The 22974-nt window shown below is 31.9% G+C and overlaps 1 protein-coding gene across 4 annotated transcripts; it reads left to right on the top strand.

Annotated features, from left to right (window-relative positions):
* The first annotated feature begins 157 nt into the window (after positions 1 to 157).
* LOC122043048 (putative RNA-binding protein Luc7-like 2) lies at positions 158 to 18298 on the top strand. 4 transcript variants are annotated; one of them, XR_006129430.1, is made up of 14 exons: positions 158 to 473; positions 1037 to 1089; positions 2075 to 2243; positions 2334 to 2397; positions 3432 to 3511; positions 3651 to 3807; positions 5368 to 5429; positions 12458 to 12520; positions 15256 to 15314; positions 15511 to 15592; positions 15799 to 15855; positions 15935 to 16046; positions 17380 to 17429; positions 17515 to 17594. XR_006129430.1 is itself a non-coding variant. In XM_042603491.1 (13 exons), exons 1-13 carry the CDS (start codon positions 327 to 329, stop codon positions 17971 to 17973), a joined length of 1251 nt encoding a protein of 416 aa, XP_042459425.1. In that variant the 5' UTR covers positions 158 to 326; the 3' UTR covers positions 17974 to 18298. The 4 variants fall into 4 exon arrangements, 2 of the variants coding, with proteins under 2 accessions (XP_042459425.1, XP_042459426.1); XR_006129429.1 differs by having other exon boundaries at positions 15799 to 16046; XM_042603491.1 differs by lacking the exons at positions 15799 to 15855; positions 15935 to 16046 and adding an exon at positions 17955 to 18298 and having other exon boundaries at positions 17515 to 17760.
* The last annotated feature ends 4676 nt before the right edge of the window (positions 18299 to 22974 follow it).

The raw sequence follows: 22974 nt of genomic DNA, 5'->3' as shown, positions 1-22974 counted from the left end.
AATAAAAAACCGAAAACAGTACGAAATAAATATTTATATTCTAAACTATTATTAATATATATATTAATATATACATATTATATATTGAACCCTAACGTATATTTAAATTGATAATAAATATATATTTACGATCTTGAGCTATATTTACATTAAATCCAATATTTTGTGAATTTTACGGAAAAAGGTCTTGTATTACATTACTGCTGGAGAGAGGGTGAAGTGATCTTCGTTCGTCGAACTCGAACTTCCCTAAAGCGAAGTTGTTGGGGCCTGGGGGGAAGAGACGGAGAAACCCTCGCCTGACACTGACCCTAGTGGAGGCGAGCATGGACGCCATCCGGAAGCAGCTCGATGTTCTCATGGGGGCCAATCGCAACGGAGACGTGACGGAGGTGAACCGCAAGTACCATGACCGCGACGTCTGCCGCCTATTCTTGTGCGGGCTTTGCCCCCACGACCTCTTCCAACTCACGGTGCTTTAGCTGAACTCCTGGAAAAACCTGCTGATTTTGAGTCTATCCGTTTCGTTTTCCGATCTACACGTTTTAGTTAGGGTTCTGCATATTCATGTGGTGCTGATTGAGTTATTTTGGTGCTTGGCTCTGGTAAAGCTGCAAGCTTTCTGATATCCTTGGTACTATGACATGCTACCTTGCCTTGGGAGTCTATTTTGTTTGTATATTGAGGTTAGTTTTTGGGGATATTCCTCTACATTTTGAACAATGTTTATGATTTTAACTTAGTGAAGAAAACTCTTCCATTTATGCGCTGGTGTTGAAAGGTAACTATCGGGGCTTATTATGCTTGCTCTTGGTGTAGTGTTGGCTGTGTAGTTTCGAATTGTCTACCTTACTCATTCTTTTGAACTTTCAATTTTGTGTTTACTTTCCTGCTTTTCGAAATCCCTTCCTTTTGTTCGGATACGGTGTCTTCTTTAATATGTTAACTTGTTTTGTCTTTTGCATTCCACCTTTTTCCTTCAAATTTTGTCATTGGTAATTTTCTTTTCTACTTTCCATGCATTGGTTCATAACAGAAAATGGACATGGGTCCTTGTCCAAAGATTCACTCCTTGCAGCTGAGAAAAGAGTATCCTTTATGTTTGCAGAATAATGATGTATTTACATTGGTTTAATCACCACATTCTGGAAATTTTGATGTGGATTTCTAGCAAACAGGTAAATAATTCAGTGCTCTAAATAAGTAGATTATTGTAAAAACTGTTACTGCAGATGCAATCATGGTGTAGGTTTTATTACTTAAGTGTCAGCTTGATGCTTATACGGCGCCATTCATTTCTACCTCTCCGGCATCTTTGATGCTTTTCTAGCTACTTAATTTTCAGATTAATATCAACTCAAATGTAAATGTTTTGTCCTATGGGCTGATTGCAGATTACTTATTTCTATGTTAGTATACTTTATGTGATAAGCCATTATCAGATATTTCTCCTATTTTTTACTCGATTCATGACTGTTTTATCAATTAGGCAACACAATGCTGGTTTGGTGCTTAGTTGGCGATTTTTGAAGTGAAATCAAGGATACTTAAACTTCACTATGGCATATAATTTCAATTTAAGTCTGTTTAATCTTGATGCATTTCAGTATAATGTATAAAACTCTTTAATTTTGGCACTATGAAGTATTTTAACATGTTGGATTAGTGCATTTGAATGCTATTGAATATTGTAAAACAGAGTAAACAGATAGGTTCAACTGGTTGAACAGGAACAAGGCCAAAAGTCAAGTCTTGGGAAAAACAATGGCATTTTATGGGTTTGAACCAGTGATATTGGAACTGGGGAGGCTCCAATATGGTTTTCAAAACATTGATACTGGATAGATAATTATATAGAAGTGATGTCATGGTTAAAATTTCTACCTATTTTAAGCACATTCATTCACTTCTATTCTTGGTTGGAAACACCCTCATGGCAACCAGGTCTACATGGTTGTTTAATTTAGGATTCTGATAACTATGCATATCACTTCTATTACACAATGCAATTCTTTGATTCCTCTTCTACTGCTGCCAAAGTACAAGACACCTTTTCTTCCTCAACTTTTCTTAGCTATGAAGAAGGAAAAGCAAAAGGTGAACATAATTATGATAGAGAACTCGAAGATATGATAGAACGACTTATTGTTGAGTGTGAACGAAAAATTCAAAGAGCCCTCAAGCGTCTTGAGGATGAGGATGCTACGGCTGCCGTGGCAATATCTGTATCTAAGGTCACACAGGTAATTGATTCATTCTATATTTGTATCATGTTATGTAATAATCATTAATCTAACATCTGGAATGAACTTATATAATGTTTTCTTATGTAGACACCTGAAGTCATGGAACTTTCAAAGCAAATAAAAGAGAAACTCAAGGAAGCTGATGCATTTGGTAACTTCTTCCTTTCATTCTCATGAATTTGTATCATTAAGTTGATTGTTGTGCTTGTGATGAGAATGTTGTGCTCAGAAATTAATTGATATTTATGATTATGCTTGCTGGCAAGGATATACTGTCATAAGAACATAAAAATTAAGGCAAGTACAACAAAATGTCGGCATGCGATTGAACACAATTTCATAATGGTTACAATTTGTCGTTATAGAAAACTAAGGTTATATCTAAGGTCACACTGGTAATATCTGAATGGAACTTTTAGAAATGGATCTTATTGGCATATGATCAGGATTATTAATATTAGTTAGATTGAAGACTTCTTTTTTTGCCTATAATGTTGCTTGTTGTTTCACTTTTATGTCTTTTTGTATCATGCTTTTTGTGGATTTGGGCTGATTCATCGTTCTAAATCGAAACCGCATGCCTAGTTGTCTAGATCACCTAGGCGGTTCCTACTTAGTTTAGACACAGGGATCACTTTGCTTACTCAGTATGTGGTCCCTTTTAGGCAGGTCTTCTCAAAAGCAGCCAAGGTGTTCGACTCGGTGGTCTAGGCAGGTATAGTTGGACAAAAATGGTTCATTTGTTAACCATTTCACTGCAGTATTAAAAATAATAAAGTGAGAAACGTGATGAAGAGGAATTTATGCTGACCTTTTTATTTAATAGTTTTTCTCCTAGTAGAGAGGAATATACCTACTATTGTGATTGACTAATTGTAAAGTCTAAACTAAGTTTTTGAATTTTTCTATTGTAGTATAAGGGTAATTGTTATGTTATATTGTTATATATTTGCTGGCAATGTGCCTAGACAGACTTATGAATTTGTCTTTATGTATATCTTGTTTGATTGAATAACATAGTTATGAACTTGTGTGTTCTTTTGTGATTTGCGTTTTTTGTTAGTTGCAATGCAAAATATGAAGTGATTTATTGGTGTTATGTGTTAGTTATCAATTGCCATTTGTGATTGTAAAACAATCAAAATATGATTTTCTATTAGCGAACCTTTTGGTGTCTAAATGCAGATTTTGAAGGAAAGACTGACAGTAAAATACGAGTAATGGAATTGGTTGAAGAGCTCAAAGCCCAAAGAGCTGACAAACAGGTAACAGTTTACATGGTTATTGCTTAATTAATTCACCTAAACTTTTGTTGAGATTAAATATCTTTAATTTATGGAATGCAAGCATTTAATACAAAATTCTTTTTACCTGCACCAATGTTGTTCTTTATTCTTTCTGCAGTCCGTTCTTCTTCTTGATGCTTTCAACGTAGACAGGGCTTCTCTATCACTTCCCAATCCAAATCCTTCTCAACTACCATCCTTGCCTGTCGTCAATCCTCCAGATCCTCGTACACAAGAAATGATAAATGAAAAACTTAAGAAAGCAGAGGATCTTGGTATGCACCTGTCTTTTCTATTCTCTGTACAATATCTAGTTTCCAGAGTCTCTTTTCGTACCTTTTGTTTGGATTTTTTCGAACATGAGGAAGTTTTAGCAAATGCAAAGCTTTATATCAGTTTTATCATTACAAACTTTCATTTTATTTACCATGATGTATGCTGGCTTGTTGCATTCACAGATGGAACAAGCATGGTAACATAATATGGGTCTTGAAGCTTTAGTATTGCCTTGTCTTTTGGTTTGTGGGAACCATCTGGCATAATTCTATATTTAAGGCTATTAATCATCAAAAAAAAAATTGTAAAATACAGAAAGTATCTGCATGTCTCACGCTATACAGAAAGTTTTTATTGGCTTCATAGCTCCAAATTTTTTGCTGGCTATCCAAGAAGGACCACTTTGGATGAAAACTACCAGCCATCTTGATTTAAATTAGTCAGTGATTGTCAATATAATATAAAATATACTAGTGAAATATCTCCTTCAAATTGAACCATAAATATCCATGTATCTAAATTTATAGCATGATGTAACAAGAAACATTGAAAAATTATAGTGAAGTCATCAAACAGTTGTTCTTTCAAGGTGGTTTTCAGCTGCATTGCATTTCAAAGTTCTGTTTCTTCAAGTTGTCAAGTGGCATATTTCTTAAATGACAAGGAAATACATCAGGAATACGAGTTATCTAATTTCAAGAAAATATCCAGATTTCCTCATTCTTTTGCAACAGATGCCTTTTGACTTCCAAGATACAAGAAACTGAATGATCATTGCATTCAACGAAACATCATTAACTGATTACTATGTCAAATTTAGACAAAATGATAAGCAATTCTCTCCTTAAAGACAGATATCTTTTACAACATGGCTAGAATTTTTCATACTAGGTCCAAACGACTTTGTTTCAGTTTTTAAAGACAAAGAAAACCCTATCAAAGTTTAGCTTGTTTTTTCTTTTTGGTTTGAACTGAACTTCATAATTTTAGTTTTAGATAGTCAATTCTTGCTTATTTTTGAATAAATTCTAATTCTAAAAATTTACTGACGTTGTAAAAGGAATTAGAATTCAGGAAATATTGAATGTTTGGTTTGGTTTGAAATATGAAGCCAAACCAAAAATTTTATATTTAAATTCTTGAAAACTGAACAAACTGAACCATTCAATAATGAACCAGGCTAAACCAGATATTCCAATTTGATCTGGTTGGTTTTTGCTTCACCTAATAGAGGTGGACCTCCCTAACTGGTACAGGGGATTAGGCGTGGATGGTATAGTAGGATAGAACATGTGATCTCTGATTAATAACAGGTATAGCTTAAAAAATACTTGCTGATTGTTTTCTTCATATTGAGATTCTGAAAATACAATGGAGGGCAAAAAGTGGCAGAGTAGTTAGTAATCTGTTAGAACTGCTGACAAAAAAAAATAATTGGAAAATTATGCCAATCTGTGGTTGGTCCAGATATTAAATATATTAGCTTTTGCATTCTTGAACACACAACTACTATTTTTTATTTTATTTTTGACATTTCTTTTCCTTTTCAAAATTGACAGGTGAGAGGGGAATGATAGATGAGGCTCAAAAAGCTCTAGAAGAAGCAGAGGCTCTGAAAAAGGTTATTCTTTTTTTTTTTTGTCAATTATGGTCCAGACTAAACTAAACGTGCCTTGATATACTTTCTGTAGGATCGGTGCGGGGGAGAGGGAGGGGGGAGAGAGAGTGGGTTGAATCTCGATCTGTTCATTTTCATACGTTTCGTCGTTGTTTGTCTTTTAATTAGAGTTAGTACGCAGCGGAATATATAATAACAAAAGACAAGACAGAAAATACGAGGACTTTTACTTAGTTTTCAACCCCTAGGGTCAGTACGTCCAAAGCCTATGCACTCAAACGTGAGTCCACTAGTGTTTGGAGGCGGAGAAACCCATCTTATAGTTTGAGTACAAGCACAAAAGATATTAAATGAATTGTAGACTTGTAAAAGAAATAAAAACAAAATTGTCGCAACTGATTCGGAAGTCTTGAGCGCAACATGCCCTTCCTGGAGCTTCCCTAGTCGTAGAGCTTCATAGCAAGTTCGTTTGATCACATAGACAAGTAGTAGAAGATGAAAGAAGTGATTCTCGAAGGCTCAGTTCGTCGCTGCTTATAAAGACATCTTTGGGCGCCTAGAAGGCCTTCCGAGTGCCTGTATTCAGCCTCATCCGATCCGAATTAGCCATGCTTATCCGCTGTCGCCCGTAGTTGTTTCGGGTGCCCGGAGCTTCGGGGCGCTCGGAACTGTCCAGGATGCTCGGAGCATTCCGAGCCCTTGGAACTGATGCCCGGACCTGTCCGGGTTGTTGGCTGCGTTTGGTTCACTTCTGTCTGCTTCCTTAGTCTTGCTTCTAGCTCCAAGTTCTTGTAAGACAAGCATACAACAACAAACAAGCAACCTAAATCTTATATTGTAAGTCTAACTGATATACTAGGCTTACCTTTTGCTTGGTGTCAACTCCTCCGAGACTTTACCACCTAAGGTCTACTCCTTAGGATTTCACTACCTAGGGTTCACTCCAGGATTTCCCTTTACCAAGCCTTCAGTCCACTTTCCTAACCTTTATTTAGGACTAGTTACTTGGTAGACTTCTCATCTACCTAACCTTCAGTTAGGATTAGTCACTCGATAGATTCTCACCTTACTAGTCATTTGGTACTAGACTTCTTTCTTTCAAACATCAAGTTCTGTTTAGATTAACCCTAGGTTAAACTTGACCAGACTTTGGTATATTGTTAATCATCAAAACCCTAGAGGGTAAGTTAGATTTTTTGGTGCTCTCTACACCGACAATCTCCTTTTTTTTTTTTTTTTTTTTTTATGTTTGACAATACTTAAGTTAGATTTAGGTCTTACCAAAATTGGCAGATTCTAAATGTTTTTAACTTAAGGTTCAAACCCCTTTGACACACATTAAAAAGATTTACCTAAGTATTCTTTAGGTTTTACACCAACAATAACTTCTGAAAAGTTTTCAAAAAAATATTTCCAAAAGATTTTAGGTAAAGTTTATGGAAATTTTTATGAAAGACATACTTAAAGACATATTAATTTTTTAAAACACTTAGAATAGTTGATATAAAGAATTATTTTCAAAAATATTTTAAGTCCTTTAAGGATTTCTAAAATTTTTTTGCTATTGTAAAGAATTTTCATAAATTTTTCAAATAATTTTCAAAAGTTTTTCAAGAATTTTCAAAACATGTTCAAGAATTTTCAAAACATTTGCATGAATTTTGAAGACATTTTTCAATAAAAAAAATTTAAACTGTTTTTCAAAAAGTTTTGCAAAGCATTTTCATGAATTTTCAAAATATTTTCAAGATTTTTCTTCTTTAATTTCAAGTAATTTTTAAAGAATTTTCAAAAAGTTTCAAAAGATTTTGCAAAGAATTTTCAAAGCCTTTCAAAACATTTTTAAGAATTTTTCAAAGTTATCTCCCCCTGAACCTATATATCCTAGTTATCCTTGTTAATCACAAGGAAATCTATGTCTAGAAGACTGGGTTCTAGTGTTGACTTAGGGATGTAAACTTATATGTGTTGGTCAACAATCAAGATTTTTCAAAATACATAGATTTTTAAAAATTATATATTTCTACTATACTTAATTAAGCATGAATTTCATTAAAACATTATTATGTGGAATGACTATTTTGAAAATAATTATTAGAAAATAAATCCTAGGGATTTTGATTTTTTTAAAAATATTTTCAATTTAATGGCCTTTGTCATCTCACTCATTCTAAATGTCTAAGTACAATCAAACATGATAACCTTAAGTTTCTATGAGATGATTTGTCAATTTTACTTATTTAAAATTTAGGTTTGAATTGGGAGATTGTTTGACCTTGTGTTAGATTTAAGTTTAACCGTTTAAATATATATTCAAAAATTAGCTTCTAGGTCGTGGTGAGGCACAAAAACCTTTTTGGGTATCGGAGCAACTACCACTTTCTTAGATATTTAAACATACTTATTGAAAAATTTTGGTTTAACTAGTCTAGGATGTGACGAGATAACTTTCCACTCATACTAAACCAAGCAGGGTATTCCTTACCCCACTTGACTACCTAGACTAGGTTTCTCTAACATAATATCATCTCGTCCCATCCTGGTACTATGTTGGACAAAAATCAAACCATCTTTTTCTTAGCTAGCCATTCTAGATTAAGCAATAAAATAAGGTTAGTATGATGACATGGCATGACATAAACAAAATATTCAATTAAAATATATATGGGCATGACAATTATGCTTTTGTGAAGTCAAACAATTGCCAATTGGTTTATAATAATGTATCAAATTCTCGATTTGATACATTTAATGTGAATCCGGGAAAATGTGTGAATGTGGCAACCCACTTTGACACATTTTGATTTTTATTAATTTTATTGTTTTATTTGGTAGAATTTTATTAATTAGTTCCATAATTATAAGGTACATGATGATAATTAGTTATATAATTTAATTTTGGATATTTTAAATTTGGATTTGACTTATTAAAATTTATAGATTTATTTTCTTGAATTATGATAATTAACTTTGAATCTTTTGGATTTAATTTTGTATTTTTTGGATTCAATTTTGAAATTATTGTTTACTTTATTATAATGATTTCTAAAGTTTAAATTCGGATTTTTTATTTAAATTTGAGTTAGTATTTTTAATATTTAAACTTTTATTTTCTGAATTTTTAAGATTTATTGTCAAATTTTTAGTATTTAAATTTAAATTTATAATATTTGTATTATTAAGAATAGATTTTATCTTATTAAGTATAAATATTTTCTTTTGAATTTCTTTTATTTGGATATTTAGTGTTTGAATTCTTAAAGTCATTATTAAGATGAGAATTTATTTTATTAAAATTTAAAAATTTATTTTTTGAGTTTTTAAGATTTAAAATTTCCCTTAGAATTATCTTGATTAATAATTAATTTTGAATGAATTTAATTATCTAAATTTTAATTATTTAATTTGTATTATTTTGAGATTTATCTTCATTATTTGAATTATTAATTAAATTTGAATGTATTAGATTTGATTTATCCAAATTAGGTTTATCTTTGTTGATTAGAGAAAAGATTTTAGCCAAATTATAATTAATTTTTTATCTAGATCTATATTAACTTGATAATTTTCTTGATTAATTATGTCTGAATTTTTAAGATTTAAACTTGAGTTTATCTTAACATTTGAATTAATTAACTTATTATTCATTTCTGAATTTTTAAGACTTATATTTGAATTTTTTGATCTAAATCAAATATCCTAATTAGATTTTTATTTATCTCATCTAGATCTAAGATCTAGGTGACTTGGTTATTATCTTAATTAAATTTATTAATTAATTTAAAATTATTAATGATTAAATTAGATTTATCAATTGACTTATTAATTAGGTTCGGATTTGAAATTTTATTAATTAATTTATTTGAATTTTTATTAATTAAATTATTATTTAAATTAAAATTTAAAAATTTATTTTTTGAGTTTTTAAGATTTAAAATTTCCCTTAGAATTATCTTGATTAATAATTAATTTTGAATGAATTTAATTATCTAAATTTTAATTATTTAATTTGTATTATTTTGAGATTTATCTTCATTATTTGAATTATTAATTAAATTTGAATGTATTAGATTTGATTTATCCAAATTAGGTTTATCTTTGTTGATTAGAGAAAAGATTTTAGCCAAATTATAATTAATTTTTTATCTAGATCTATATTAACTTGATAATTTTCTTGATTAATTATGTCTGAATTTTTAAGATTTAAACTTGAGTTTATCTTAACATTTGAATTAATTAACTTATTATTCATTTCTGAATTTTTAAGACTTATATTTGAATTTTTTGATCTAAATCAAATATCCTAATTAGATTTTTATTTATCTCATCTAGATCTAAGATCTAGGTGACTTGGTTATTATCTTAATTAAATTTATTAATTAATTTAAAATTATTAATGATTAAATTAGATTTATCAATTGACTTATTAATTTGGTTCGGATTTGAAATTTTATTAATTAATTTATTTGAATTTTTATTAATTAAATTATTATTTAAATTAAAATTTAAAAATTTATTTTTTGAGTTTTTAAGATTTAAAATTTCCCTTAGAATTATCTTGATTAATAATTAATTTTGAATGAATTTAATTATCTAAATTTTAATTATTTAATTTGTATTATTTTGAGATTTATCTTCATTATTTGAATTATTAATTAAATTTGAATGTATTAGATTTGATTTATCCAAATTAGGTTTATCTTTGTTGATTAGAGAAAAGATTTTAGCCAAATTATAATTAATTTTTTATCTAGATCTATATTAACTTGATAATTTTCTTGATTAATTATGTCTGAATTTTTAAGATTTAAACTTGAGTTTATCTTAACATTTGAATTAATTAACTTATTATTCATTTCTGAATTTTTAAGACTTATATTTGAATTTTTTGATCTAAATCAAATATCCTAATTAGATTTTTATTTATCTCATCTAGATCTAAGATCTAGGTGACTTGGTTATTATCTTAATTAAATTTATTAATTAATTTAAAATTATTAATGATTAAATTAGATTTATCAATTGACTTATTAATTAGGTTCGGATTTGAAATTTTATTAATTAATTTATTTGAATTTTTATTAATTAAATTATTATTTAAATTCGGCTTTAAATTTTTATTAATATTCATATTTTCTAAATTAATTAAATTTGAATTTTTATTAATATTCACATTTTTAGAATTTGAAGGTTTAAAATCTAATCTATCATGCAAATTATCTACTTTAATACAAAAATTTAAGCGAATTAATTTATCATGCGAATTCACAAGGGCATTTTCTTAAATAATATTATTGACCTGAATCACAACCTCTAATTTTGTGGATTCCTTCTTTCTCTTCTTCTTCGGGTATTGATTTTTATAGTGTCCGAATTTCTGACACTTGAAGCACATGATGTGCTTTTTGCTCCTTCGACCTCTTGGCATCATTTCCTCCTTTGTCGCTCGTGGTGTTGTTTGAATCTTACAAGTAGAGCACTTGTTTTTATAGTGCCCTCTCTCAGCATGTGAAACATATAATATGTAATATGGAACTTAAATTACATTATTAAAATTTTTACCTTGCTCCCCTTCAATTGGTAGTCTCCTTGCTCCTTAGCTAGTTAGTCTGATCACATCCTCCTGCTTTGATACCAATTGTAAGATCGGTGCGGTCAAGGGGGGAGGGGGTGAATCTTGATCCGTTCATTTTCGTGTGTTGGTCGTTGTTCGTCTTTCTATCAGAGTTAGTATGCAACATAATATATAATAATAAAAGACAAGAAAGAAAACATGAAGACTTATACTTGGTTCCCAATCCCCTGGTCAGTACGTCCAAGTCTACGCTCTCAAGCATGAGTCCACTATTGGTCTCCTTTCCGGAAGCTTTTTGGAGGCAGTCTTACAAGCACAAAAGATATTAAATGAGTTACAGACTTGTAAAATAAATACAAATAAAAATGTCACGGTCGATCCGAAAGTCCTGAGCGCAGTGCACCCTTCCTGTAGCTTCCTTGGTAGTAGAGTTTCGCAACACGTTCGTCTGATCATAGAGACAGAGAGTAGAAGATGCAAGAAGTGATTCTCGAAGGCTCTTCTCATCGCGGCTTATAAAGACATCTCTAGGCGCCTAAATTCAACCTCATCCGATCTGAATTAGTCACGCTTATCCGCCGTCGACCTTATCCCGTTCCAGGCGTCCGGTGTCCCGAAACTGTCCGAAACGCCTGAAACCGTCCAGGTTGTTGGCTGTGTCTGGTTTGCATATGTCTCCTTCCCCAGTCTTGCTTCTAGGTCCCTGCAAGATAAACATACAACAACAACAAGTAACCTAAGTCTTATATTGTAAGTCTAATCAACCTACTAGGCTTACCTTTTGCTTGGAGTCAACTCCTTCAAGATTTTATCACCTAACGACTACTCCTTAGGATTTCACCACCTATGGTTCACTCTCCTAGGATTTTCTTTGCCAAAACTCCAGACCTCCAGAGCTGCTTGGACTTACCCTTGCCTAACCTCTAGTTAGGACTAGTCACTCGGTAGACTTCTCATCTGCTTAACTTCTAGTTAGGACTTACCATTGTCTAACTTCTAGTTAAGACTAGTCACTCGGTAGATTTCTCACGTGTCTAACTTCCAGTTAGAACTAGTCACTCGGTAGACTTCTCATCTGCCTAACTTCTAATTAGGACTTACCATTGTCTAACTTCTAGTTAAGACTAATCACTCGGTAGATTTCTCACGTGTCTAACTTCCAGTTAGGACTAGTCACTAGCTAAACTTCTCACCTTACTAATCATTTGGTCAACGTCGACTTGATTACTCTCTTTCAAACATCAAATTCTGTTTGAATCAACCCTTGGGCAAAATTGACCGGACCTTGGTATATTGTTAAATATCAAAACCCTAGAGGGTAAGTTAGATTATCTAGTGCTCCTTGCACCATGCCACTAGATCTTCTTTTATTCAAATTGTCTACCATGATGACTGTATATCTTGTTTTGTTCAGTTATTATCTCACCACAAATTTTATTTTATTCCTTTTATTCAGCTTGGCGTTCGACAGGAGCCAGTCCAAGAACCATCAAAGTATAGTGCTGCTGATGTTAGAATTGTAAGTTCAATTCACTGAGAAATTTAGTTTGTAGCAAGAGTTTTTCATTTGATATAATTGATAATTTGAACTCTACAAAATCCTATCATGCCTAACTATGGTGCTTTTATTGTGGTTCTAGGTTCTAGTTCACTTTGTGCATTTCTGTAGCAATGTAAATATAATTTTTCTTATGGAGATAATTTTATGCGAATACCAGCATACGCACTATCCTTAAACTCCTGTTTACAGCAGAACTTGTTCAAAAATCCATTCTAGTGTGTATAGTGGTAACAACTCGCACGTCTTTTAATAAATATGAGTTGGCCGAGTTTTTTTCTCTTATTATTATTGCTTTAGTATAAGATAGACATGGATTATATTTTTTTTTAACCTTTGTTGGAAATTAGAATATGCAGGGTCATACCATATTCCAATCTGTCAAAATTGGTTTCATTTGATGCCAAACTATGGAATTCGTAGATATGCAGTTCGTAGATATGCCAAAATTGGTTTCTTCAGGATTTCTTGAGTTATTTCGTCCAAAATGATATTGGCCCATTGATCCAAAGATCAATTTGATGTCAATCTACTTTTACAATTGTAGTTATGCAGTATTGTCTAATAATTCTCCATTTTCTTTCATCTGGAGTTGATTATGGTATCAGTTACTTAAGAGTTTTATTAAAAACATTAATAAAGGCAGGAAATATGGTTTATGCAATTATTTGTGATTGTTTAACACTCCCACACCCGTTGAGATGACATGGCATCAAAATGATTTTCATTGACAACGTAGCCTTGTGTAACATATTGGTACTTGAATTCATGAAATACATATGAAAGCTTTGTTAGCTTTCAGTAATTATTGTAATCAGCTAAGGGATAAGGGCTGTACTAGGTGTTGAGTTGGAACCTTGCACTGCCATGATATATTATGAACCTATCCTGAGTCAGGCCAGTTTGAAAAAGAACAAATCTGTTGATCAGTTGAATAAATTACAAGTAGTACCATGCTTAGTTTGATGTTTTGGCAATGTCAAACAAGAATAGGACAGAAGTTGTAAATGAACTCCTATTAAGAAGCTGCTTTGACATAGAACATTAGGAACATATCAGCAATCTTTTGCTGGCAATTTCTCCTGATTGTGCCCCTCAGTTGGCATTTTCATGCAAGAGAAAAAGAATTTTGAAATAAAGGTTCGTAAGACATGGTTATAGTTCACTATATTGTTGCTAGGCAATAAAATAAAAACAATATATATTTTTTTGTTTTAAGAAAGATCTACAACTATATTATTAATTTTATTTGCATCCTTGTCCTCCATCAAGAACAACTGGACTGTGGACTATTTGTTGTCATCCTTGTTTGGTCGCCCCTTCAAACATACAAGGAAAAATTGCATTATCATTTTCTTTTGGCCCTCAGAGTATTGTCCATTAGCCTCATCATCATTTTTTTGTCCATCCATGGCAATGAATGAGGAACATGAAACGTGTTCCTAATTTCAGTTATTAATGAGTCTTCTGGGGCTCTGCTTAAAGAGACTATATCCTCAAAAGGTTGATCTCTAAACGAGGTTGAGAATTTAGTTGTTATATGATTTGTGGCATATTGAATGCTTCTTTAAGGAGGTAAGTTATTAGGCAGCTCTTTTGGGCTTAATATTGAGGCTTGATTCTTTAATCTTAAGAGTAGGATCACCAACTGAGGTAATATCTTGGGGTGTTGAGGTTGGCTGCATCACTAGATCTCTAATGCCCTTCTTTAGTTAAGATAAGTCATCAACTCTCTATCTCTTGATTTTTCTAGAGTTCTCTTTAGGCTAATTTAAATGTTCTTTAATATATCCTTAAATGATGGAAAAGATTCTAGATCAGTTTGAATAGAATTGTAGAGGGAGAGATTGGGAGACATTTGTCCCCACATTGCCGGGTCATCCAATGCAACATCTGCATTGGCAAGTGACCATTGCCACATGTCTGAGCTGATTATAGCCCTTGCTTGTGAGTTGTGTCTTGTTATTCTCATGTTTTTTATTTTTATTTTTTTTTCAGTTTTTATGCTGCCATCTGTTTCACTTCTTTTCTTTAATTCTTTTTCCCACTCTTGATTGGTATTGGTGCCATCGACACTGTTGTTCTTTATCTGAGGAATGTTGATTGCTATTTTTGAACTTTCTGCACGAGAAAATGGAGAAGGCTTTTCTTTCACTTATTGATTTAGAATTAATCAGCTGAAAATTCATACTATTTCAAGACTTCTAGATCAAGTTTTTTTTAAAGAAATTGTCATTTCAGGTATATCAAAGCAAGAAACCAATGAGAAAGTCATTGATTTTATGGTGTGGGCTTTATATCTTTAGACATTGAAGTGGAATAAAAATGTTTTGTTATCTATAAGTCCATTGGTTGATGAAAACCTAGGAAGACAAAACAAAATTCAGTGCTAGTGTTTGAGTTTAAATATTGCCTTTGGAATAATTTACACTCACAGTTTATATTTGTTTGTGCCTGTAACAGTAAGGTTATTTATAGGAAGTTTTGAGTTTCACTTGACTGTTTAACCCTACAGAGTAGTTGTTGCTTTCACAGTCTTGGTAAAGCAAACTTGGTTTCTGTTCAGATGTCTATTTTCTATTTTGCTATTGTTTGAAGATTCAGTTGCAAATGATCTTTTAAGAGATAATTCTATTTTTTCAATTTATCAACTCTACAAGCGACATACCCTAATGCTTTCTGGGGTTATTTTGCAGACTGATCAGAAATTGCGTGTTTGTGACATTTGTGGAGCATTCTTGAGTGTCTATGACAAGTAATTCTCTCAAATGAAATTATTATCAATTTCCTTGTGAATATGCATGTTAGTCATTGCAAGTTCTGCCATTTGGCATAGTTTTATCATGGCATTCTTTAAGTTATGAGGTGATAACATGCTATTAGACCTAAGAAAATTTAGGAGTTTTGGGTTCTCAATCAGCCGGTTAAATATTCATTTTTTGGTTGTGCAGTGATCGTCGATTGGCAGATCATTTTGGGGGGAAACTTCACCTTGGATATATTCAAATCCGTGAAAAACTAGCGGAACTCCAGGTAATCATAGGAACTCCTCTCTTTACACACTTGTTTTCTGAACTATTCTTCTGTTCATACTTGGAACTTTCTACCTTGTTTTGGTAAATAATGCGCTATGTACACTGAAAATTTGGGTCTTATTTAACAATCCTAGCTCTATTGCCTTTTCAGTTTGTCCTTTTACTAAATATCTTTGAAGTTCAAACTTTGAAAATTTTGATCAGGTGATGATATAATGTTTGACATTCTGCAATAAAGAGTTTCTCTTATTTTTGGCATCAGTGAGTTTCCTTATCTCAGTTGAAAGATCACCATGTGGTTTTGTTGAGTTTCTACTTCACTTGTTTAATTGGCTAGTAGACTGGATTTGGGAGGGGACCATCGAAATAGCGAAGGATGGTCATATATGGGAATCAAGATTACTTATGGTGGTATCCCTCATGAACAAACTGCAATCCCTAAGTCAAAAGCTGTAAGCTGATGAATAGTATCATAAAGCATATTAAAATTGGTAGCAAACAATCGTGTTCTTTTCGTTTTATTTCTATCCATTTGTTCTTCAATGTGGATTGGTAACTTTAGATTCGATGCTGGAAACTAATTAATTTAACAGCTTTTGTTTGGTTAATTATGGTCATTCTAATAATGCATCAATTAATGTATTTCTTTGTAGCATCTATTTTTTTACATTTGGCAATCTTGTTGGAGTTTACACTTTTGAATGACACTTTGACTTTTAGCATTTACATTATTATATATGAATAATAGTGTCATCATCTGATAGAAAAGAGTGTTTATACTTCACTCTTTGTTGGATGATATTCATGTTTTCTGGAATATCATTTTCAAGAAAGTTCCATAGGAAAAATAAGAAATTATACTTGATGTTGAATAATAAATATTTCCTGGAACAACTAATACAAATCCCTCTACATGATGGAACACAATGTAATAAATGGTAAAATGGCAATCAGATAGTGTTCTCAAGATCAACAAGTTTGTTTCTCGAGGAACCAGTTGTCTTTATTTCTTGAGTAAAAAGGGCATTAGGTGCACGAAGTTCCTGGCAATGCAGGGTCTCGGAGAATTCAGTGTGGGTGTTGACAGCGATGTGCACCCTTCTTTGCAAGAGATTGTTCTCAGGACTCGAACCCGCATTGCGCCAAGGCTCCCATTCAACTTGTCTTTATTTCTTGAGCAACTTGTCTTTATTTCTTGAGCAACTGAAAGAAATAATGGTGTTTCTATTCACCATAAACAATTTTATTTACGTTGGACATGAGCTTAAGTTATCAGTCGAACAAGTGGTTATGTGGTCACAAATTATTTTTATATTAGTAGTGTATTAGTTGTGTCCGGTTTAATATCTTTGGAATAGATTATTCATGAAGTATGCTTAAAAAGGTCACACTTGGATCATCATACTTTTTGGGAATTTAGTTGCAAAGTGTTCGAGTACTCAGATATTGAATCAGAATATGGCAACAATGAAGCATTTAGTTATCGATCAGTGTTATTAGCTGATATTTTTATTATTATTTGTTATCATTATAGCTATACATTGTTTATTGATTATACATTTTATGCAGAAAACGAGTATTAAATTATTTCGCCATGGTTTTTTTTTTTCAAAATCTTGATTTTAACATACGTGAAAGTGCCTTGCCCATTCTATCTAATTCTTTTCTCTGAATTGATTTGTGACTTAATAAAATTATGCTCGTTTGTCCTAGCTGGCAATAAATCGAATCAGACAAGTTCGTTCATTTTTTAAACCAATGCTTCTTCACAATTTATTTTGCCAGGAAGAGAGAAACAAAAAGCGGAAGGTCGATCGGACTGAAGATGATAGAAGGTATTCTTTTTCTTTGCCTTTATTTCCTTAGGTAAAATAGATATTTCAACTGTTTTTTCATAATGTGTCCCAATTCATGCTTTAGATCGAAAGAACGAAGTAGGGATCATAAGAGGTCTGGAAGCAAGGATCGAGATGTTGAGAGAGACACTCGAGTTGATAATCGAGATAGAGGAAGAGAATATGACCGTCGAAGCAGGGACCAGGATCGGCACGATAGAGATCGTAGGGATCGAGATAGAGAATCAGACCAGTCTCGTAGCTACAATTCAAGGAGTAGGCGATCACGTTCTCGCTCAAAGGATCGCACTAGAGATTATGATCGGCATAGGTAATTTTCATAGCCACTGATAGGATCTTTACAGCAGCTGCCATAAGTTTGACGATATTTGGATGTTTTTGCCTCGCTTTCAATATCTTTTGGCTTCCAATTTCCTATTCCCCTTGTTTGTGGCAAAGATCCTCTTGTAACCTCTGCTCGAGCTAAATACTCCATTTGAAATGTCTATCTTCGACTTGTTGCAGGCGTCATGGAAGGTACTGAGTGTTCGATCGAGGAACCCAGATTCTGCTGTGGACTGCTTAGGATTTGGATGAGTCTGTGTTGCAATGGCGATACTATATCTTGTTCTCGCTGCACCGATCAATGGTCTGATATCAAATATTGAATGTTGCTGATTAAAGAGGGCAGGTGAATCCAGAGAGAAAAACAATTGTGTTTTTTCATTTTGTGATCGAAAAGGGTAGTTTGTTTAGATTTGGCATGAAATGTGATTGTTAAACAATCTTGTTATTAGAGAACTTTTTGCAGCACATTGATGATGGTTAAGATACAAGTGGAGTTTGGCTGTGCCCACAGTTTGATCTAACGATGCAATTCGCATGTTTGTTAATTCGGCTTTTTACCAAATCAGCAAGTTTTTTGAAATTACTAAATCAAATTACGTATTATTTTTTTTGTTTATCTTTATTATTGATTGATTTTTTTATTAGTCGAATCAATTTTGTTCTATGTTGAAAAGTTGATAGTTTGATTAAATCAGTCGACTAAATATTTTATCAGGTGACTTGTTTATTTTTTTTAATCAAAGTAAATTTTAGGTAAAATTAGTTGATGAATCAAATAATTTTGGATTAATATGAAATTAATTTTTACGTATTTAATTATTTATTTTGATTATATTTATACCTTCAAATGTTAATTTAACTAAATATGTTTAAAATAATAATATTTTAAACATAGTCTGTTATAAATTTGTTTGAAAAATTTAATTCGTGTCTAAAAAATTATTGTTCTTAATATATTTGGTCAAATAGATGTTTGAGAGTATGAATATAATCAGGAGAGATAAACGAATATATAGAAATTAGTTTTAGAGCAATGATGTGTTTAAGGAAAAAAACTCAAGAAAAAGTTCAAGGCGAGACGTATAAAGTCATGACCCATCATTTCACTTTTTGTAGGTCTCATCACTTTATATGTCTATCATTGAACTTTTCCTTGAGTTTTTTTCCTTCAACATATCATTTTTTTTAGTTTTCTATCAATTTGAGAACATTTGGTCTATCCGCTGGTTTGAACTAAACGATCTTAGATTAACTTAAAACTAGTTTTTATGTGTTCGTTTACCTCTCCTAATTATATCTATGCTCTCAAACGTTAATTTAACCTAATATATCGAGACCAATGTTTTTTTAATACGAATTAAATTTTTTAAATATATTTATGTTTAAAAAATTACTGCTCTTGATATATTGAGTCAAATTAATATTTGAGTGAATGAATATAATAAGGAAAGAAAGTCGAACATATAAAAATTAATTTCATATCAATTTGAAGGTGTTTGGTTCTGAGATTGTTTGGTCTCTTAATTCGTTTTATCTAAAATCGACTTTGATTAAAAAAAAAAATTAATTTATTAATAAAAAAATTAGTCGATTAATAGGGATAAAATTATAGATGAGTATGTGATTTCTTAATTTTAAAATTTTCCTACACGTTTTGATAATTTCAACAATCTATCCATATTGTTCGACAAAAAACGGCTAATTCTAGTTACTTCATAAAGTTATTTATGAAACTTGGTCGAAGGGGTGCTGTGGTGTGGCACGTGTTCGAGTTGTAAGGTGATATTTTGCACCATATTTTTTTTACTTCCTTCAAACTTCGGATTGTTCTTTCAATAGCTTTAATGAGCATTGCTACAATTGATTATTATTTTTTACAATATTTTAAAATTATCTTTATTTTAATAGTGTTATAATACTTATATTTTTTTAGTGTATTACAACACATTTAAGTAAAATATTTTTCTTTTAAATTGAATTTAGTTAAAACTATTATATATAATATTTATATAAAAGATTATTTACTAATTTAGTAAAATTATTTTAAAAGTCAAAAATATTTTAAAATTACTATATAATAGACTCAATACCTCCGGAGCAAAATAGAAATTAAATTTTCTAAATAAAAAATTAGCATGAATATTTTTATAACAAAGATATAATTATATTTATCTAAAATTAATCATATTTAGACTTAGAGGATTAACTAGAAAAAAATATAGAGTCAAAATATTACTTGTCCTATGACTCTAGATTCTCAGTTGGACTTATGGAAGTAAACATGAATATTAATAATATAGGAATAATATATTTTTATCCAAATTTTAAAATGATAATTCCAGACTTTATAAAATAGATCACAATAACTCAAATTAAAAATGCTTTAAAATCCAAATTAATGACGTTATCAAAGCTCTTACTTTTAGGGCGTGTTTGGTTGGGGGTTATCCTTGATAACCTTGATAGGTTATCAAGGATACCCTTGTTTGGTGTAAGTAATGAATGATTCCGGGTAATGTAATATTCCTGCCACGTCAGCAATCAGGGAATATAACCCGGAATCAGATAACCTTAGAAATATGAGGTTTTCCACGATTCCGGGGTTATCAATATTTTTCCTCCAAAATTACCCTGCGACACTAGCAGGTGGTGAGCAGGAGCAGGCAACAACGGCGACTGGGGGCAACGACGGCGACTTACAATGGCGGTGACGGCAAGAAGGAGGCAACAGTGAGCAACGATGACGACTGCGAAGCAACGGCGACGGCGAAGCAACGGCGACGGCGAGCAGGTGGCAGCGGTGATGGTGAGCAGGCGGCGACTGTGAAGAACGGGTAAGACCAGCCATCACCTGGACGCCGACGGCGAGCAGGTGGCAACGTCGGAGGTTCGCGGAGGAGGCGGCCCGTCGACGGCAAGAAGGAGCGACAGTGAGCAACGATGGCGATAGCGGAGCAACGGCGACAACGAGTAGGTGGCGGCAACAATGGCGAGCAAGCGGTGACTGTGAAGCAACGAAGGCTGAGGCCAACCATCGCCTGGATAGAGATGATGCGCAGATTGCGCCGGAGGTCCGTGCAGGAGTCGGTGCGCCGGAGGTCCGTGCAGGAGTCGGTGCGCCGATGTCTTCGTGGAAGAAGATGTCGATGCAGAAAAAAGGGGGCAGGAGGTAGAAGTACATAAACATAAAAAAAAAAAATTAAAACTTTAATCATATATAAATTATTTTAATTATATTTTAAAATATATATAGATTTATTTTAAATTTTAAAAATTATAAATCAATTATACTTATTTATTATATATATTATCAAGTTGTTAATTAACATAATAGTAATAATTATTATTAATTAAATTAAATTTATTCTAAAAAATTAATAATGTAATTGATAAGGGTAATATGGTAAATATTAAATTAGAGTATAACATTACCTAGGTTGAACCAAACAAGATTACGATTAACTTTTATTCCTCATAACCTTGGTTATGTGATTACTTGGTAATCACATAACCAAAGTTATAGATGATGACTTGAACCAACGCAACCTTAGAGGAATTTACTTCCTCAAACCAAGGGACTTCTCTTTAGAAATTCTAATGGGCATTTTACAACTAACAAACTTAATAATATATATGAGATAGGCATGGATACCTTAGATTTAATGGCTATAAATCTTCCATGTCACAAAATAAAAACTTCAACATTGTGAATTATGAACTTATGAATTATGAAGAAGATATTTTAAATGAAGATGGCCTTCATACTTTATGAAAAATAGGTAAAAACATCTTTAAGTGGCTAAATACTTACCATACCAAGAAACTAACAATAATATAAATTGTATGTTTCAACGAGATACACAAGAAATATAAAAAGGTTATTTTTGATGACTTAGATGACTTCGCATATTTTCTAGCATAAATGACAACATATTTAACCTTAGAAGATTTGGTAAAACTCAGAAATTTGACAAACAACAACATAAAGTTGACAAAGATTGGGAACTTAGGATGAAGAGCAAAATATAATTGCTAGAAAATAATCTCATGATACAAATCTTATGAATCCAGCATAATCCATCACTACATTTACTTTATCAAGACCACCGGTAATCAAATATCTAGAAAGTTATATAAGAACTATGAATTATGGACAGGTCATTGTCCCAGAATAGAAATAACCCCTTACATAAACAATAATCTTTTACTTCGAAGCATAGAAAAAAGGAGACCTCCCAAGATTACTGACTTTGGGAAAACCTCTGTACTCCTAAACATAACTAAGTGTGTACGATACCTACTTAGTGTTGGTGCGGTTAGCACTAACGATCTAACTCAGGTTTTGATGAATGACAAATTAGGTTAAGTTAGGTTTGTCGTTGTCTAACACTCTGATCGAGTGTGCAGGAGAAGTCCAGACAGGTCGACGGGCTGACCGGATGTCTGGCACGAAGCCCAGCTAGGTCGACGGGCTGACCGGATAACTGGCACGAAGTCCAAATGGGTCGAAGGGCTGACCAGACATTTGGCACGAAGTCCAACTAGGTCGACGGGCTGACCGGATAGTTTGTTAATTATTTATTTTGATTATATCTATGTCTTCAAATGTTAATTTAACTAAATATATTAAAATTAGTAATATTTTAAACATAGTTTGTTATAAATTTATTTGAAATATTTAATTTATGTTTAAAAAATTATTGTTCTCAATATATTTGGTCAAATAGATGTTTGAGAGCATGGATATAATCAGGAGAGATAGACGAACATATATAAATTAATTTTAGAGCAATGATATGCTCAAGGAAAACAACTCAAGGAAAAGTTCAAGAATAGACACATAAAATCATGACCCACCATTTCACTTTTTATAGGTCTCATCATTTTATTTTATGTGTTTATCCTTGAACTTTTACTTGAGTTTTTTTCATTCAACATATCATTTTTCTTAGTTTTCTATCAATTTGAGAACATTTGGTCTATCCGGTGGTTTGAACTAAACGATCTTAGATTAACTTAAAACTAGTTTTTATGTGTTCGTTTACCTCTTCTAATTATATCTATGCTCTCAAACGTTAATTTAACCTAATATATCGAGACCAATGTTTTTTTAATACGAATTAAATTTTTTAAATATATTTATGTTTAAAAAATTACTGCTCTTGATATATTGAGTCAAATTAATATTTGAGTGAAT

Source organism: Zingiber officinale, chromosome 2A (genome assembly GCF_018446385.1).
Source record: "Zingiber officinale cultivar Zhangliang chromosome 2A, Zo_v1.1, whole genome shotgun sequence".
Lineage (NCBI taxonomy): Eukaryota > Viridiplantae > Streptophyta > Magnoliopsida > Zingiberales > Zingiberaceae > Zingiber > Zingiber officinale.
The sequence above is the reverse complement of the archived record's forward strand: the minus strand, read 5'-3'. Positions and strand labels throughout refer to the sequence as shown.